The sequence below is a fragment of the Rhipicephalus microplus genome, chromosome X (genome assembly GCF_043290135.1).
Source record: "Rhipicephalus microplus isolate Deutch F79 chromosome X, USDA_Rmic, whole genome shotgun sequence".
NCBI lineage: Eukaryota > Metazoa > Arthropoda > Arachnida > Ixodida > Ixodidae > Rhipicephalus > Rhipicephalus microplus.
Window position 1 is genome coordinate 149,023,211 of NC_134710.1, and position 20,254 is coordinate 149,043,464.

The 20,254-nt window shown below is 41.7% G+C and overlaps 1 protein-coding gene across 2 annotated transcripts in view; it reads left to right on the forward strand.

Annotated features, from left to right (window-relative positions):
• LOC119176859 (uncharacterized) overlaps positions 1-20,019 on the forward strand; it is a 50,621-nt gene extending 30,602 nt beyond the window's left edge. For both annotated transcript variants that reach the window (XM_075877977.1, XM_075877975.1), the window contains 6 exons: positions 6,914-7,058; positions 9,233-9,301; positions 9,405-9,488; positions 9,588-9,850; positions 19,526-19,645; positions 19,792-20,019. In XM_075877977.1, the coding sequence (XP_075734092.1) occupies positions 6,914-7,058; positions 9,233-9,301; positions 9,405-9,488; positions 9,588-9,850; positions 19,526-19,645; positions 19,792-19,926 (816 nt within the window). In that variant the 3' untranslated portion in view covers positions 19,927-20,019. The remainder of the gene's footprint in view (positions 1-6,913; positions 7,059-9,232; positions 9,302-9,404; positions 9,489-9,587; positions 9,851-19,525; positions 19,646-19,791) is intronic.
• The last annotated feature ends 235 nt before the right edge of the window (positions 20,020-20,254 follow it).

Consider the following 20,254-nt stretch of genomic DNA (forward strand, 5'->3'; position numbering starts at 1 on the left):
AACAACAATACACAGATGCTTTCACCATGCTGGCTTTCAAGCGCAAGAAAGCAGTACTTGATAAAAAAGAAAGCCCTGCTGATGCCGACATTGAGACACTATTCCGTCACGTTGTGCCCTCTGCCCATTTTTCGCTGCAGGACTACGAATTAATTTATGAAAATGTTCGTACCTGTTGTGAAGAGACTGTCGAGGAAATGATTGCTGAAGTGCAAGATGAGAATCAACCTTCAAGCGGTGAATGTGATGACAATACTGCCAGTGCAGTGGTGCCACCAGACAGATCAGCTAAAGAGGCTGTTTAACTTTTGCAGTGCTATTTTGAGCCTGAGGCTTGTCCAGAATTTCTAGCTAGTTTGTCAGGCATGGTTGTGTACATTGTGAAAAAATAACTCAAGCTTGCCAAGCAAGCCACTCTTCACTCTTTTTTTCTCTTACTCATCTTCATGAGTAAGGTTAGGTTTGTGCAATTTGAATAAAGCTTTTGGTTCACTAAATAAGTGTACTTTGCTTAAATGGAACTTATGATAAATGGAGCAGTTTTGTGGATCCCTTTCAAGTTTCGTTGAAGATGAGTCGACTGTGCTCACCCATCCGTTCAAAGCAAACGCACGTGGTCGCATGACGGCAGATAATACTTGGGTCACTTATGCATCTGGAGAGAGCTGTTCCTGGCTTCCTGGCATGCAGACAAAAAGCACGGACGACCAACACTGTACGTTGCACTGAAACATGGAAATGAGCGTAGTGGCATCGTAGTTAACATAATGAATAAAAGGAGGGAGAGCTCCTTTTCGCAGGAGTTGGACCTCCTCTGTTCGCATTGACTATGTTTTCGGGCAGCGGCGGGTGGTTGTAAAAGGAGCACTTACTCCCCTCATAAGCCGCACTAGCGATGCAACACGGGATTGCATCTTGTAAGGCAAGATCCTGCAGACGCCTAAGAATGTGTTCAAGTGTCTGATCCTTTTGGAGATCGCAAGAACAGATTTAGCATTTTCTCTGGGTGCACGTACGGCACCTAAACAGGAGAAAAAAGAAAAAAAAAGATATGTCTCTTCAGTAAGGTGAAGGGTAAGCCGGGCAGGTCGTTGCCACTTTGCAGAAGCAACACTATGACCTTCAATAAGGGGAAATGCAGTGCCATCTATAGCCTTGGTGGACGTGGCCTGTTCAAAAAGTCCTCTTCTATTCTCTCCTTGTCAAAGTATTTTTGAGGGAACTGCAAACACTTTGAGCGTTTCTATTTATCTATGTTGCGAACATCTGGGTGCTCTTGTGATCGCCATCTTCACTTATCGTAGATAAAATGAGGAAGGCAAGGGCAGGAGTAGTTGACATATATGTCTAGCTGGTCAAGACAGGAATAAGGTGAAATCACGTCGCACACATCATCAAATCCTTTTTATATTCAACAATATATATTCTTCTAGTAACAGCGAGAATATACATAACTAATTCTTGTACAAGAGGGTTGAGAATAACCGGCAAATATTCCACTGCAGAGCCATGCCAGGTCTTCAAACTGATTTGAAAAACGACCCGATGGACTGTATACACTAAGTGCATTAAACATGGGAGCATGACTGACATGTGTTAAATGTGACTGATGCTCCCACGTTTAATGCACATACATGGCCAATAAAGTGGATGGGGGGATGGCCGCCATGGTAGCTCAGTTGGTGGAACTTCGAATGCATTATTTGAAGGTCGCAGGTTGGGTCCCTGTCCAAGGCTAGTCATCCCTCATCCAATATTTTTTCTTCACATTCACAATTACTTCTAATGATATCTTCTATACTTCTTTGGTCTAATTGTCTGTGAATTCTCATTAATACATTATCATTAATTGTTTTAATTTTTATTGAAACAATACCTTCAAAAGTATTGTTTTGAACAGCAGTATTATACGCTTGCAGTCCACTGGTCTGGTGCTATACATCTATTCGATTGGTAGATACTTAATTCTAGGATATTGCCTCATGAATGTATAACTACCAAAAAACAACATTGGAATTATCCTTTCTGAATCTGCACCATAAAGCTCGTTTGGCTGATTCCTTAAACTCGCAAATCCCCTCAAAATATTGGTTGGCTATAGTACGGGGGCAGTAAAAACGATTCAATGTGCAAAAGAAAAGCTAAAGTGTGTCGTTCGTAGTATTTCAGACACAGGAAAACCTTGTTTACGTACTGATAAAGCAAATATTCTTGCAACAAAGGAACAACGGAAATTTATGTATTTCTCATAAACAGGAGACCTCAAAGAAGGGCTGCAGTCTAAACAAGGAGTGAAATGTTTACTGTTCTCAAAGTTAGTCCTCAAGAGCCGGCCTATTCACTTATAAAAGTTAATCAATGCCTTATCAAAAAATAGCTACCGATGTCTGCAATCAATTAGAACCTGCGATATGTATGCCATAGGTTACAGAATTCTTCTTTTAGAAGAAAACTTGTCCCCTACATTGGTCAAAATTAGCTGTTACACGCATTTGATTTAAATATTCACTTCATTATACTGAACAGCAACTCTTTCGCCTCTGTCCGAAGCATTATTTTGTGATGTCATTAGTGGATTTTCTGGTGTCATCTAAGTATCGATTGATTTCAAATAAAAGGATGATTAATTCTTGAATGTATCAGATCTTGCATCTTCTATCGACAATACTACGTATATCGCAAAAGTTTGCCCATCTCTCGAGATAATGAAAACTTTTTAACAATGTTAACTCTAGACTTGGCAATCATATATATATATATATATATATATATATATATATATTGGCTATATAAACACAATATAAAAAATATATATAAAACACAAGCGAGTACATGAACGAAAGAGCAATACTTTTATGTCTTACATTGCAGCCGTGGCATGTCAGAGAATAAAGAGTAAACAAGCATATGCCCCTTTTTTTAAGGGCTGGTGAAATCGCGCAATAGATTCCTCATTCAGGTTACATTTTAACAACCATAGAGCCCATGCTTCTAACCGTCCTCATCTTCCAGTGTCAAAACATGTCCAGATGCCAGGGCACTCTATTAAATATATCAAGGCCACAATATTATGGTAGCTAGCCAACACAAGGCGTGGTGGTCGCTCACAACTTTGATGGGCCTGCCGTAGAGGTTGGGGCGAAATTTCGACGTAGCCCAGATGATGGCGGGGCACTCCTTTTCTATTGTGGAATAATTGGCTTCTGCTTTGAATAGCGATCGACTGGCGTAACTAATAACCCTTTCCAGACCGTCATCCCTCTGCACAAGAACGGCGCCGAGACCTACGCTGCTTGCGTCAGCGTGTATTTATGTCTCGGCAAATTCGTCGAAACGGGCAAGTAACGCAGGCGTCTGGAGGTGATGTTTAAGCTCTTGGAAAGCGTGTTTCTGTTGCGTTTCCCACTTGAAGTCTATGTCGGCCTTGGTAAGGTTAGTGAGTGGAATGGCAATGCGGGTGAATTTTTTCACAAACCGCCTATAATAGGCGCACAGGCCCAGAAATCGGCGCACTGCCTTCTTTTCAGTGGGCGGCGGGAAGTCGGCGATGGTGGCTGTTTTCTGTGGATCGGTACGAACTCCAGATTTGCTAATCATGTGCCCCCGGAACAAGAGCTCCTCGTTAGCAAATCTGCACTTTTCTGGCTTCACTGTGAGTCCGGACATCTCAATGGGTTGAAGTACAGCTTCAAGGCGCCGAACATGCTCATCGAAACTCGAGGAAAACATGACGACGTCATCCAAGTAAACAAGGCAAGTCTGCCACTTCAATCCTGCCAGTACTGTATCCATAATGCGTTCATAAGTGGCAGGCGCTGGCTGAGCAAATACCGAAAGGCATCACCTTAAACTTGAAGTGGCCGTCCGGTGTTATACACGCCGTCTTCTCTCAGTCTCTTTTGTCGACTTCGATTTATCAATAGCCAGTCTTGAGGTCCAGTGACGAAAAGTCATCATGATCATCATCATCAGCCTGACTACGTCAACTGCAGGACAAAGGCCTCTCCTATATTCCGCCAGTTAACCTGGTCCTGTGCTTACTGCTGCCAATTTATACCTGCAAACTTATTAATCTCATCTGCCCACCTAACTTTTTGTCTCCCCCTAACCCGCTTGCCTTCTCTGGGAATCCAGTTAGTTATCTTTAATTACCAGCGGTTATCCTGTCTAAGCGCTACATGCCCGGCCCATGTCCATTTCTTCTTCTTGATTTCAACTATGATATCCTTAACACCCGTTTGTTCTCTAATCCACTCTGTTCTCTTCTTGTCTCTTAAGGTTACACCTACCATTTTTCTTTCCATTGCTCGCTGCGTCCTCCTCAAATTAAGCTGAACCCTCTTTGTAAGTCTTCAGGTTTCTGCTCTGTAGCTAAGTACCAGCTAGATACAGCGGTTATATGCCTTCCTCTTGAGGGATAGTGGCAATCTACCTGTCATAATTTTAGAGTGCTTGCCAATGTGCTCCACCCCAATCTTATTCTTCTAGTTACTTCAATCTCGTGGTTCGGCTCCGCGGTTATTACCTGGCCTAAGTAGACATAGTCTTTTACAACTTGAAGTGCACTATTACCTATCTTGAAGCACTGCTCTCTTCCGAGGTTGTTGTACATTACTTACCTTTCCTGCAGATTAATTTTAAGACCCACCTTTCTGTTTTCCTTGTCTAACTCCGTAATCGTGAGTTGCAATTCTTGTCCTGAGTTACTGATTAATGCAATGACATCGGCGAAGCCAGGTTACTAAGGCACTCTCCATTAACTCTTATCCCTAACTGTTCCCGCACTAGGCCTCTGAAAACCACCTGTAAGCACGCGGTAAACAGCATTGGGGAGATTGTGTCCCTGAGACATAGTGTCAGGTTTTGGCCCAGGACCGCTAGCCAAGAACCAATCATGCCACGAGTGCACACACACACACACACACACAAAATATATTTACATGGAAAAAGCAACTATTAATGGAGCATCTCTAAACATAGTCTGTCACATGCAGTTCTATCCCAAATCTCTCTCTAAATTAGAAGTCTTTCGCAGTTTTTTGCTTGAGCTTAGACTCCGATCATTCAGGGTGACTTGCCGTCTGTCCTGTTGGCGTCTTCAACGTGAGTTGGCCCACGCCATCTCACCAAATATTCAGGTCAAACTGTTTATTTGGGCGAACCTGTGCCCGCTAAACGGAAAGTCGGGTTATGGTAGCACACTTGCACTGTTAGCGGCGCACGCAGCGTCAGACGTCGTTCACCTAACAAGTGTCGAAGCGAGTCAGCATTTATAAACTTCCCATCGAATGTTCTAGCGTTATCGCTAGCGGTGACGTAGGTTCCAAAATAATTTGTACAGTCTGCGGAGTGGGCGTGATCTTGTCGAATTGATCTACTAGAGTCCTGAAGCTTCTGGAAAACTGCAGGTGCGGTTTGCGCTGAGAACTGTGTAGTGTACTGGGGCGATAACAAAACTTGAGAAAAGCAACGTGGCAATATGGGCGACGCTCCTGAAGCTCACTATCCAGTACACGGTCGCTTTAACATTGCCCGTGCATGGGGGTGGTAAGTTTCTAGGCTACTGTAGATTTCTAAGTTTTCGAGCAGCTCTGCACATTGCAGTGACGCATTGTATCGGTCATCTCCGAACGCTCAAAACATATACTATTCCAGGTGATCTTTCGTACATTTGCCTATACTTTTTTTTACAAGTTCCGAAAACTGACTGCGAATATACATATAATTCGCAATGACCATGAAGGTAACATCATGTGATACCACATTACCGAGCGTTTGCCTTGGAACGAGCGTAACAAGTTATGCAAAAAAGCACTTGCCGTCATGTGTAGAAGAACAATTTGTGTACCTTATTTTGCAGCTGCCCGTTTGCTTCAAAAGTATTCATGGGGCTGCAGTCTGTCCCTGCAAAGCTTGCTTCACTACACACACGAATTATCCTTTGTCTATTTCGATATCTCACTTCTGTAGAAATGGTAGAGTGCTCATGTTGTCCCTGAAAAAACTCCCTAAACTCATATGGGGCAAAAGTTATCAAGAAAATAATTGCCATGTACCATTATGATTAGAGAAGAAGTATGGCAATTTCACAGACTGTTTTCAATTAATTTTTCAGTCAAGTTACTGTGCAAGTGTACATAAAACCATGCTGACTCAGAGGTGAACTTTCGTTTCTACAAAACTAGCAAAAAACAAGAATTGGCATTGTGATTGACAGTTTTCTGTTTTACAAATAGGCCGAAAATTCAGAGGCTTCCATAAAAATTGCACAAACTTCAGACATAATGGCACTACTTCCACTTTTCAAAACCATGGTAAACTAACTTTTATAGAGCTTAAACGTACTTAGGGGTGGTGACAGCCATTTACCGTTGTTCTAATTGTTTTAGCTGATGGTAAACATTCTTCGACAGAAAAAAAGTGAGACGTAAGTGTTTGCCCACCCTCCCATCAATTTTTCAATCTTTCATTTGTATATGTGTACATAGAAACGCACATATGAACACAGTCAAAGTGTGGTCAACCCCACCCCCTCCCCTGCCAAAAATTTGTGTTTAATGCAGCGACTGCAAATGGAACTCGATGCGCATATTTACTTGAAATGTAATGAAAAAGTATGAAAGGCATTGGAGGTTCTTTAAAGGGATACTGAACGAAATTTTTCCACCAACATTTTCAGCCAAATTGATAGAATGGATACTGCAATCGATATAGACAACCGTTATTCCAAGCATAAATTACAGGTAAATAATGAATTTCATGTGTTTTTCACAAAGTGTCCTGTCTAGCGGCAGCGCCGCCAACTAGAGGATGTGATGTTGGGTGACGTCTAACTCACCAGAAACTGGCAAACCAACAATACCATCTATCACCCGCGTCTCTCGACTCACTCATCTTCCACTTCGTTTCCCAGAACCGGTATGAAAGAAACATGAGTGAACAATGCTTCCTGCTGGGGCTAAGCACCAGCACTTTGTGGAAGGGAAAGAGTAGAGTGAAAGGACAGCTGGAGAAAAGGAAGAGAAGGACAAGAACACCTGCATCCTGCATGCGCCTCGGTGAGTGTGGTGACGTCACTGCTCATGCTCGTGAGCAGCCATCGCGCGCTTACAATCCATAAAAAATACAATCAACTGTTCAAAAATACGGGAAAAAACTTTGTTTATCAAAACAGTGGCATCTTCTGAGTTTATTTTTGAAGTTTTGTCAGTTTTCTCAATTTTGTTCAGTATCCCTTTAAAGTCATGGTGCCATTCAGTGCATAAACAGTGATAGTGAGTGGTCTTGTTCTCATATTCATTACTTTTTTATGGGTTAACTTGAAAATTCCCTCTGGCTATGCCTGTGCTTTTGATTAGGGGCATAAAAATATTCGAAATTTCGAGCATTATTTGAATAGGGTTTTGGATTTCATTCGCACTGAAATTTTCACTATTCGAGCTTCCCGAAGACAAATGCAGTGAACGTCTTATTAGGAGCGACCATTTTATATCTTTATTATGCTTCACCTCATTGGTATTTGTGTTGCAGCAAAGCTGCCTTTTAGGCTTTGTTACAGTTGCAAGTGTATTACCTCAAAAAAACCCTGGTTCAAGCATGAAAATAATGCATGTGGCAGAAGTGGGAACTCTATTATTGCCGTTTTGTACTGGAAATTCGGGCAGGAAGACCAAAAAATAGGATGCTGAAGTTTTTTAGCATCCAAAATTTCAAGTGTTCTTGTATGTTGACTCCTATTAAACAGATTTGGAGCTCCTAAAGTGAAGGATGCACTACTTTGTCTGCCACATCAGTCGTGCTTCCACAGAAGTTGAAAGAGGTGGAGAGGCTGAGATAATAGCATTTTTGCCCTTCACACGTGAATTGTTGTCTGCAACACTTTGGTTGTATCAAATCATGTACTAAATACGATTCTTCCAGGGCAATACTTCATTCTCGATAAACGAACAATTAAATACTGCATTGCCAGTATTCATCAACCTAGTGAGAAGAAACGCTTACATGGTGCTATATTTCAAAAGAGTATGCTAAAAAATCTTCTCGCAACATTTTCTTTTTCTGAAATTTCACGTTGAACTGTTTGAGAAGTGTTGTTGAAATATTCTGAGAATATTGAACTTATTCGATTTGCACTCGCACTTCGATATTAGAATTTGGTTCACATTCTAAATTTTGCTATTGCCACAGCTCTACTTTTGATGCTTGCCAGACTTATGCTTTCAGAAAGTCAATGGTGCAATGTGGCCATCTGTATGACCGGGCTGGTCTGCTGTAGTCGCTTTTGCTGCTACAATAACTAAACTGTGCCAAATATTCAGTCAGCCTTTCTAGTTTCGCAAATGTTTAGAGTTAGAAGCTAGTGCACGAGCTGTTACATTGTGCGGCTGCCTTTTTATTAATTGTAAACAAGATTTACATATACATCTGGCACCACTTTTTGACCAGAACCTATGTAATCACCTTGAAGCAAACATAGCTGTGAACGCTGTTCTAGATTTTAGCTAGGAGCATATTGGCTAATGTCTAAAATTTGTGCGCCATAACAGTATTGTGTACACTTATTCTCTCTTGATGGGCAGAGTCCTTGTTGTTGGACATAAATTGTTTTGCTAGTTTAAAACTATGAATAGTCAGTATGTCTCTGTTCAAACTGCGGAGCGCTTCAGGTGAGCATATTCAGTGCCTGTACATCTACATTTCGTGGTGCACATATGCTAGGTAAATCTCTTAATGCACGAATTTGGACCAGATGGATTGGCTCACAGCTTTGACACTCAGAACTCTGAACAACAAACTGGCCTATCGATTATGGTCATTACGAAAGCTTCCATAAAAATGTCGTTTAGGAAGTACAAGTAAGTGCTCCCACATCCTTACACCCAGTAATTAGTTCATTCCAATTGGACTTCACTCTAATGCACTGAAATTATTTGTTTATTTGATTCATGCAATGTAACATGCCCGCTTCAATTCACTAAAGCAGCCAAAACTGCCAGACTACCCAGACTCTCAGCCGTCCATGCCTGGTAATTTCTATGCCTCGCTCACTTGAGGCTCTCCCATCATATTCTTACTGCATTGAGTAGTTACGCAATGCGGCCTGCCTCCTCTCTGTTTGTAGGGCTCGCAGAAGTTACAGGCAACCAGTCTCAGCCGTCCATGTCGAGGATTTCTATGCCTGGTAAGTTCTATGCTTTGCTCGCAATCTGACTTGCATCCTCTCTTTATACAGTTCCTTCAAAACTACCAGACTCTCCTGAGCCACATCCATCACGCCCAAAGGCTTCTACTTCCATGGATTGTGAGTTTCATATCATACTTGCTTGTCTTCATATAGTATTTCTTGTGAATCTTTTCTTGCTTGAGTAAATGCAAAATATGATCTATTGGTTCTCTCCTTGTAGTGCTATCCGAGGCATCTACGTCATTTGGAATAGCCTCCCTAGAACCTAAAGGACATCAATTTGTGGGCACCACACCCATACAGAGTAAGTTTCCGCTTTCTGTGCAGAGGCAGACTAGTGATAATAATAAATATGGTAATTTTTTGCATTTGCATTACATTGCTTTCGCCATCCATTTTCCAGGCACATCAAGAAAGGCCAGGATCAGAATCCCGAAAATGCGGGACCCACGTACAAAGCAGAAGCTACAGCACTACTGCAGCATAGTCATGAGGCTTCGTCGAGTAATCTCCAGAATAAAAAGGCCTGTGAACCGTACTCTCCCGCATGCACAGCTCATTGCTGAAGCTGGAAATTACCTCAGCAAGGGCTTCTTAGAGCTACTAAATGTACAAGTGCTTTTGAACCCCTCAGAAAACATGGGAGCCGTTGGCCCATGCTATTTAGTAAGCTTGCACTAAATCTCTCCTTTCCAAGTCTGAAGGCATATAAATATGTTTTCAAATTTTTTAGCCTTCCAAATGTGAGAACGCTGAGGACTTTGATATCTGCCGTTACCATTAAATCTAATTAGCTGCATGCTACCCTTGATCTAATCAACAAACCGAAAACTGACCGTTAATCGGAACGAGCTTGTTGCTTGGTGTTCAATGAAATTTCATTGAAAAGAAACTTTCAGTACGACCCTACAGAAGATGTTATTCACGGGTATGTTGATAATGGAAAAGATAGGACGGGCAGTGTAGCGAATACTACTATGCTCGTGGTGGCACTAGGAAAAGCCAAAAAATGGGTCCTAGCAGTAGCCTTTTTAACAAGGGATGGCACAGTTCATTCATCCCTTCTTGTCTTGCTCGAGCAGCTATTCAGCAACCTAAAATCATGCAAGCTCTCTGTAAAAGCAATAATATGTGACCAAGCGATAGCAATTGTGCGGTAGCAAAAACACTTTGCGCAAGTCCTGATAGGCCATATTTAATGCATATATCTTGTGCAAAGATGCAAGGGATATAACTTGTGCCCCGCCGCGGTGGTCTAGTGGCTAAGGTACTCGGCTGCTGACCCGCAGGGCGCGGGTTCGAATCCCGGCTGCGGCGGCTGCATTTCCGATGGAGGCGGAAATGTTGTAGGCCCGTGTGCTCAGATTTGGGTGCACGTTAAAGAACCCCAGGTGGTCTAAATTTCCTGAGCCCTCCACTACGGCGTCTCTCATAATCATATAGTGGTTTCGGGACGTTAAACCCCACGTATCAATCATTATAACTTGCACAAATATGACCTTAAAATCGGTGAATCTGTTGTATCTTGGAAGCTCATAAGAAATTTATACGAGTCTAGCCATCATATGAAGCTGAAGTATGTCTCAAGGTTGACTGATGAACATATATACAAGAGCCGGTTTTGGAATATGGTAGTGTTGTTCGCTGCACAGGTTTTAAGCAACAGCGCTTATTTCGCCATCAAAGCTTTTGTAGCCTCCACAGTTCTTCCGCCAGAAGCCATGAAAACAGCTAAATTTCTCGAAAGAATAGTTCAGCCATTCGACTCGTTGAATAGCTTGTGTGTCCAAATCGAAGAAAGGAAGATGAAGCATTCTATCAGTGAACGAACAGAGCATATAAATTTGTCTGGAGATGAACCAGTTGATGTACTTGCGCCAAATATATTTTGTTATGTGTCAGGTTATTTGGTACACACTTTCCTAAAGAAAAAGGCTTGTGAGAAGTGTACAGTACTGCTGAAGGATAGCAGCCAAGAGTTGTCTTCAGATTGTCAGGTATACGTGATACTGTGGAGATAGAGGGCAAGCCACGAGGACATATCACTGTGCCAACTGAGGCAGCGCTCTCTTTTGTTCATAAACTGGAAGCCTTATTCAATGCACTAATCGGTGCTGTTGCACACCTTGTAGGAGTATCTTGCACACTTCTTGACACTGGAGATCCCCGAAGGGCCATTCTGCAGGGGAGACTGCCATAAATTGTTCCTGAAAAAAATATGTACGAATCAGGATACTCTGGTTTCAGAATTTCAAGTACAGAGAGTTAAGCAAAGCCACAGTCCCTTAATACTGTTCTGGTCACGAAACTTCTCCGTCACTCTATGGGAGAGCTTGATATGGTGCCAAGAGCGGCCGCTACGCGGCGCAAGCTGTCCTAAAGGGGCCATCGCCCCGCTGCGCCCGGCGGGGCGCACTGGCCGCGGCGGCATCCCGAAGGCGTTGTGTGGTGGCAGCTCGCGGTTTCTGCATCAGCGAAACGCGAACTTCATGTGCCAGTGCACCGTGCTCAAGGTGGATGGCATGAAAATTCGAATGAACAATGCCTAAAACGTGCTGTGTGACGGGTTGCAGCTCCGGATGCCGAAGCAACAAAGAAAAGGCGTCGCTCTTCTGTTTCCCAAGTAGCGCCGAACTCCGAGAGAAATGGAAGCGAGCTATACCGCGGTTGGAAGCTGGCGGTTTCAGCTTCGAAAGTAAGAACGTTCGGGTGTGCGAGAAGCATTTTAATGCTAGCGACGTTGTGAGAACCGACGAGCACATCGTGAACGGGGTGGTCGTGTCGCTTCAGCGAGAGAGACCGAGGCTTCGCACGAACGCCGTTCCAAGAATTTTTGACGGGCTTTCTGACAGAATTTTTGACTTTCTCCCCATTACATGCACCATATGTGAATCTCCCATTCATAAGTACACACCTGACTACTAGGCGGCGTATCATTAGCACCAAATTTAAGATTTATTGCATGCCTTAAATCATAACCGCCCTTCCCCCCCCCCTCCCACCCAAAAAATAAAAACAAATGTGTGATGAGGTACCTCTGTAGTGGCAGAGGCGGCCAAGCGGCTAGCACTGGCATCAAAAGGAACTTCCAGATTAGGCTGCTGTACTTCCGTTTCCGGAGAAATCATGGGTTGTCGGCCGGTTAATAATAATGCCCTAAACAGTAAACACAAGTAAACGTCAAGCGGCGGGTGTCCCGTGTAAACTGCGTGGAAAGAAGTGATCAATCAAATGTTGGGCACGTTTAGAGCGGTCGCGAAAGCCCTCGGCATCGAAAGTCCCCGCGTCAAAAAAGCGATCGGCGTTCACAAACGTGTGTCCAATACAACTGCGCATTTGGGTATAAACTCAATTGAAAGGTCTGGAATAAAACTTCTGGCTCAACCATTCAGTTCATTTGAATACTTGGGTAGTAGCGCGCGAGAGGCGAGCCGGATATAAACCAATGTGATTGCTCCTGTACTACCAAGTCGTGTTTCATTTCGTTCTCCTTCCTCCCCCTATTAGCGGCCCTACCAGAATATACAGCTCACCTATCGCATAAACATAATCGCCCTTTGGCCGGGCGCAAATACAAACATGTTGTCGAGCAGATCAAGCAGTAGCTGCTCGCATCAAGAGCATGGATCATAAGCATCGTCTTTCAACACTTGCGAGCTATAGCTCGCAAGTACCGCTTCGAGGCATCGTAAGTGTGCATATAATTGGGCTATGAGACAATTATTGACACAATGCATTATCGCGCGGTGTGAGAACACTTTTAATGCGCTGCTGTTTATAAGGTGGGCCCGCACTTCCAAGTAAACTACGCGTGCGTTCCAAAGTAAACAGCTCTCATTCGTCGTCGACACTGGATCCCGTTTCAACTTATTTATCTGGTGGCATTGATGCGTTCAGAGACGTTTGAAAAAAGGTAACAGGAAGAACAGCACGCACATAATCGCGTCGAAACGTCGGCCGCAGTGCGCATACAAGCCCAGCAGTGGCGGCGGCTTGTGGCCCCCATACGACGGGTGGCGCCTCTAGCGACAGATTTTGTCCCTATATCAACCTTCAGGCGGAGTTTCGTGACCAGAAAAGCATTGAAGGACTCTGGCAAAGCTAAGGCATTGAAATCAGCTGCGAAAAGAAAACTTCAAAAACTAGTGTGACAGCCATTGGTGGGAAACTGAAATGTCCTGCCCAATTCTAGTGCGTTTGAAGTAGGCGGCTTCGTCGTGTTTCAGATTAGGCGGGTTTTTTTCTTTAGCAATATCTGATCTTACGTTATGCTTGCATTTCGTTCGGGTTCTTATGTGCCTCAGTAGTCCCAATATATAATGCACCTATAGTATCACACAAATAATGTTGTTTTACCCATTGCTGGTGTTGGGAGGTGCACTACCTTCACAGTCGGTTCTCCCTTCTTTTTGTGAGCTTCTAATGCATTCTTCTTCACTACAGTATAGTCTGGATGCAGAGTCGACCTTTTTAGAGATCTAAGACTACCAAGATTGCCAGAATGAAAAGCTTACAAAATCTGAAGGCGTTCAGGTGAGCATACCAAAATGTATCCCATTTTTTTCTTTCTAAGGGGATGGCTGCATGTGTCGTGTGACCATGAAAAACGCAGGTTGTATTTTGGAAAGATGAGTAGTTGCCTAAAGTGCATAGTTTAAAGGTGAAAAGAATTTTCCTATATGTCCCAAATAGAGCTATACTTTCCAAAGGAGCACTCGTCTCTAGTCATTTAAATTGTGCTATATGACTAATATTTGCTCTGCTGACTGTGGTGGAGTTAATAAGCATGTTTCGATGAAATTAGATTCTCCATTGCAAAAATGCATGAAAAGGAGGGGTATGCCATCTGGACAATTGACAATAAGAATGCATCAATTTGTAGAATCAGGAAATCTATAAATGCTCTCACAGTTAATTAAGGTCAATTTGATGAACGATCAAAAACTGTGGTATGGTTAATATCTCAAATTTTCCTCGTGCGTTTTTTTTTATAATGCCTGTATGATCGAATAGCTCGAAATCGCATTTTGTTTTCAAACAAACAATTTTGCCAACATAGGAAACATCGAGAAGCATCCCCGGCTGATGATGGCCATTTTACGAAAAGTGCATATGCTAACAGCAATGCAAGCTATATATTGCAAATATCTTATTTCTTAGCACAATTAGAAAGGCAGGTCGCACGCATTAGGAAAGCTGACTGATTAGTATCTAAGATACAAATTTTTTGTTCTATCTGAACGACGGGAAGAAAAGGAGGACATTTCTGGAGGGGCTTTCTTTGGGCTGAGTGGTAGCGAACGCCAGCCAAGTCGCGAACTACTCAAGTGCATTTCATTAAAGGGGTAGCTTTTCTTAAGAAACACTTTGTACTCTTCGTAAATACCTCTCTACAGTTATTTTGCAAAATCAGAGCAAAAAAAGTGCGTTACTGTAACTTCTTTTCAAAAAATGATGTGATTTACATTATGCGTTCTGAAAACACAATGTTTGAAAATTTGTAAGTTAGTTTTGACCAAAATGATTACCATGCTTTTCCAGAATATGATTGCGCTGTTTAAAAAACATTGAGCAAAATTGAGAGCAGGTTTTTTTTCACTCCTTTGAAAATCACTAGCAAATGAAAATGCAGAGTATAATTACCCTGATTAGGTACTATAAGCACTGTAAACATGATCTAGCTATGTAAATCACAAAAGCAGAAATCGCACCCAAAAAATGAGTGAGTTTCATAAACATGGTGTTTTGAGAATTTTTAAAAATACTTAGATTATCTAGAATTTTGAATGATCACGTGAGCTTTTTCTTCATTACTTCTAATTGTACTAAGTAAGAAGATATTTGTGATATACAGCTTGCATCACTGTTAGCATGTTCATGCATTCAGGAAAGTGCACTTTTGGTAAGATGGCCGTTGTCACCTGGCAATTATTCTCATCTTGCCTTGGTTTAAAAAAGTGTTTATTTGAAAACTAAATGTTATTTTGAGTGACTGCATCGTGTGGGTATAATATAAGAAAAAAATAAAAATCTGAGATATCAAGTATACCATGTTTTTCTATCTTTCATAGAATCGACCTTATCTGTTCACTTTGCAAAGTGAGGCCAACTTGGTATGGGTGCTGCTTTTTTTACACTTGCTTTGTGCTGCGACAATGCTGGTGTCAGTGCGTGCACTAACACCAGTAATTGCAGTTATTTAGAGCAAACAACTTCTTAATTGTACTTAACCAGGTGCGATTCCTGCACAGTCTGTACAAATCTGAAGCTTATTTCACTGACACACCACTTAACTGAGGTCTGTGGCGCAATTTGAGGTTAAAATGTACAATAAAATGACATATCCCATGTCTTGGTATCCATTCCATAGCTCCAGCTGATCTTTGTTTGGTCAGGCATGTATATTGTTCCTCTTCAGTTGGGGAAAAGGCACGTTCATTGCATTGACCCCTTCCACCTCAATGCATGGGGCAGACGTTGCACTGACTTAGGTGACTAGGACTTCTATAAGAGCTCTGGCTTTGATTTTAGTAAAAATTAGACGCCACCTCTACTATAACTCAAATAAGTTGCCCTGCTTATTGCCCTTCTTACCCTTTGCTGCATGCATTTTGGTTCATCCCACTTTGGTGCTTCCTTTCTTTATCTCTTGAGGTGCAGTACTTTCATCTATTATTGTCTTCGGTGATTTGAAAAAGCTTACCTATTTTTCACCTTAGTGCTATACTTCTAAACTGCTTCAATAGCGTCAGAAATTTTGCACCTGTCCGTGTTGCGTGCTTTGTCTTTATATAGCTTAGCACGTTGTTTGCTCCTTCAATGTGAAGAACACACTTGCCAGCAACAAGTTTTTATTGCATGACTGTTTCGCTAACTTTTTTCATAGTCATTTTTTTATGTATCCTATTTGTTCTTAATGCCACTCCTGCATCCCCATTTTTATGCGGACTGCATAAAGGGTGGCCGGTTTTCTTTCTTTCATTTTTTCTTCAGGTTGAGTGCAGTGTTCGAGCTCTCTCTGAGCCTGTGCACACTACTTTCATAGTCGGCATCATTCCGGGGTTCCCTCATAACACAAGTCTATCTGACATTTTATTGGTTCACTAAGGCTTTTTCTTGTCCTCCTTGCTGTTACCATGCTTTCTGAAGGCGTTTGTTACGTAGCGTAAATTACTTTTTCTCAAGATTTCACTTTACCTATCCCAACACTCGAAGCCATAGTTTCATAATGTATTAAACCCCACATATTAATAATTAGTTTCATAATGCTTCATTTACTTCATTTTTTCCTATTCTTACATGTAGGTCTTCCAAGAATATTGAGCTGTAGTAAATGTTCTTAGCTGCATGAAGGTGTTACTGCATTCGTTTTCGGAGTAGCTCTTAAACCCTTTGAGCACCATGCCTATTCGTAACTCCTTCACCTTCTTGTTGTCATGGGTTGGTGTTGTAGTTTAATTTGTTACTGCTATTCAGTTTTTCCACTACACGTGGTGTTCTTTCGTTGATACGATCAATATTCACAAGTCTCCTGCAAGTGTCGCTCAGAACTCTGTGCCATTCTTTTGCTTCTCTGGGAGCTTTCTCCGACTAATACTGTGCCGATCGGTCACCCTGTCTTTCCCCGATTCTGACCTCATCAAGACCTTCCCATTCTTCAAAGTTATTACCCTAATCTAGTTTTGTCATTTGACAGTTTCAACACTAGTTTAACTTCACCATTGCATTATAAGTTCTTAAAGCAAGAAACAAATTAGCAAGAAGTTCAGGAACCCTGGAATACCAGCAATAAGTGAACCAAGTGGTATTTTCATTGTTCTTTTAAACTAAGTGTACAGTGCTTTATCTTCAGTTTTTTTTATTGTTCAGAAATCTGCCTGAGTATAGTTGCTGTACTGTTTAAATGGCAATCAGCTGCAAATGCATAGTGTACTTTTCAAACTGTTATCACAGTGTATCTTTTGAACTTGTGCTTTTGTACAAATGTGCTATTATTGTAAGAAAAATGCACAACTGCATACAAGTGCGGGATCAGTTCTAACGGGGATGTATTTGTGACCGGGCACTTGCCACACTGCCAAGCGGGCTCCTTAGGCATGCATGCCTAGATTCCTCTCTGCTCTGTTGGTTGCGGTCAATGCCATCACCAGCTAGTGTGCACAGTTATATTTGCTCAAGGCATGTTTTCAGTCAGCTTGGAGAGCAGGATATACTGCAGCAATTGTAAAACAGCTCAAATTTCGATTCCTTGCTTAGCAGAACTGCAGCCAGTATTACACCGATCACTTTCGATAGCAATTTTTTTTTTTATCACAATTGGCTTCTTTTGCAACATGTACAAGGAACCAATCATGATCAGTGCAATCATGACTATGCTGGTGTGTCTCGATAAGCTTTACCGTGTCGCAGTCGGACCGTATTGATGCACATTGGGTGTTTCGTCATTTTCGTTATACTAAACCGTTTGCACTTATAATTTTTCAAACCACGATACGCATGAGAGACCCTGTAGTTGAGGGCTCTGCAAATATTGAGCACCCTGGGTTCCTCAACATGCACCTAGATTCAAGCACATGGGCCTCGTTTCGTCTAGAATAATTCCGTTGGAGGCGAATAATGAACTTCTTTTTAACTTTGTTTTTTCAAAAAGCTGACCCAACAGTAAACTGAAGGCACATTATGAATAAGTAAGCGGTTAGCGCACATATCTCAGTGCTATTTTATGCTTAGATCTATTTTATTGCTTGTATGCTCTTTTGCAGTATAGTTTGAGATAAATTATTTATTTGTGTCTACTTGTTTACTAGGACAATAAAATAATTTCACTTGTCACGTTGTTGCGTTGTTGCATGTGCCTTTGCCAGTTGAGGTCCTGTTGGGCCTTCTGGTGCAATTTCTTTACAAGAACGCGATAATGACGGTCAGATAGTGTCGTCGCCTCCAGTTTCTTGTATCTAATAATTTCGTGCTGGCATGGGAGCGTAGAAAAGAACCTGTAGAATCATAGCTGTCAAAGAAATTCCAGCGCTATACTAAACTACAACCAACACCATCTGTCCTTGCAGTATTGTAGTTCAGCACAAGGTCGCTACTAATTTACATGTTGTTTTGATACAACAGTCCAAAGGTACAGTTTTCCGTTCACTAATGTGGTATGGGTTTTGGATGCGAGCGCCCTCACACGCCAAACCGCGATAACAGTGCAAGTGTCAACTAAACAAAAAATAATCTGACAGCTTGTGAAAAAATGCAGTATCACATAATTTATTATATTATTATTGTTGTTGTATATTTATCTTTTTATTTATTTATAGGTACTGCGATATGGTACTTCTTGGCAGGGTGGGTATACATAAAAATTGTACAAGCATTTTAGCAAACACAAGTTCATAATGATTACAAGCATTACTCAAACATACGTGAAGAATTGCACAAATAATGCAAGTGAACACATCAAATATAGAAACATAGGCTCATAACATTTTCAAAAATTTTTCAAACATTGTTAAGCACTTTTTATCAAATTTTTGGCATTAAATTTCACCCAGTCTGTTATTTTGAAAAAAAAAAGAATATTCATAACAGTTACTTCTCGTATTAGTTGTATTCAAGTGCACAGAGTGTAAAACGTTATGAAAATGAGAGTCATGCACAATGGGCGTGACCATAGGTCGGCAGGGTCACTCACAAGTCAACTCACTCAGACTAAGATCCAGCCGAGAGCGAGTTTGAGTGAGCCCTGATCAGTAATATTTAATGAGTTTGTGTCCGAGTGAGTCCTTTGAAAGAAAATTTTCGTGAGTTGGGCTCATAAAACATTTCAGAGAGTCTGAGTGAGTCCAAAGTTAGAGACTTATCTCATGGGTGAGTCTGAGTGCGTTCCATTTATTTGCCCGACCTATCAACGTGACTAATCTTGAGAGATAGTTCCTGTCCTATGAGGTTTGGGTAATAAATGACTGTGATTATATGTGTGCATTGAGCATTGCACGATTCCCACATTTTTGGGAGAAAGAGTGGAGATGCATGATGAAGAGATTGTGGTTGTTATGTAGGGTGCGACTGTGACATATTTTGGGAAAAAGACTTATGCAGGTGAAAAGACGAAAGATCTAGATTCTTTCACAGAAGTGATACTTGAGGTACACCAGTAGCTTGCAAAGATAAAGCGGGCAGAATAATGTTGGACTAGTTCAAGAGCAGAGGTAGTTAGAGTAGGGGGCAGGTCCCAAATGAATGGGGTATTGAAATTTTGTAAACGAGATGGCAAATTATTATAATGGGTATCTACGGTCACAAAACTTGGGTAAATCCCATAAAGGACCACCCGTCTATTTACAGTGCAGAAGGCAACAGTTATTTCAAGAAATGGCTGCGAAGCCCTTGGGCCATCTCCAGAGCACCGACTCCTTGTCAAAGACTGATACCGTTGGTGGAGACCTGAGGACCATGACGAAAAGAGTAACACCAAACTTGATATTACCTTCATACAGTCAACTTCTGTCTAGATCCAGTAATAAATAGGCTTAATACCAACCAACTTTGTGCAGCTCAGCCCAAGCTTACAGACGTTTTCTTTACAAATTTTTTTTTTTGAAACAATCTAGCCGGCCTCTGCAAAAGAAGAGCTTTGCGGACCAAGATTGTCGATTGATAGCACTATCTACCTAAGGAAGCACGTCGTGCTTGTGTTCTGCATGTCAGGGCCCCCACACGGCAAGCAATGGTTCGCTGCCAAGTGAGAGCAGGTGAGGTTTGGAGCAGCACGCGCACGTCAGCTCATTTAAAGCTCCTCAAAAAGAAGGTACACTGGTCTCGCCGACTGGCGAAAGAGTTATAACATGGCTCTTTCTCGAAATATCACTCTTTTTTAGACATTGAACGAAAATGTTTAATATAAGCATTTGATTACACTTTATCTAACAGCAATGAAAGTCTTGGTTACGAAATACATGAAGTGAAGCGTGGTCTTAGATAAAAATATTATGAAAGGAAATGTCAAATAAAAAATTTAGGATGGATGATATTCGCAATTAACAGTTACACAACACCGCCTTAACAAGAGGACCA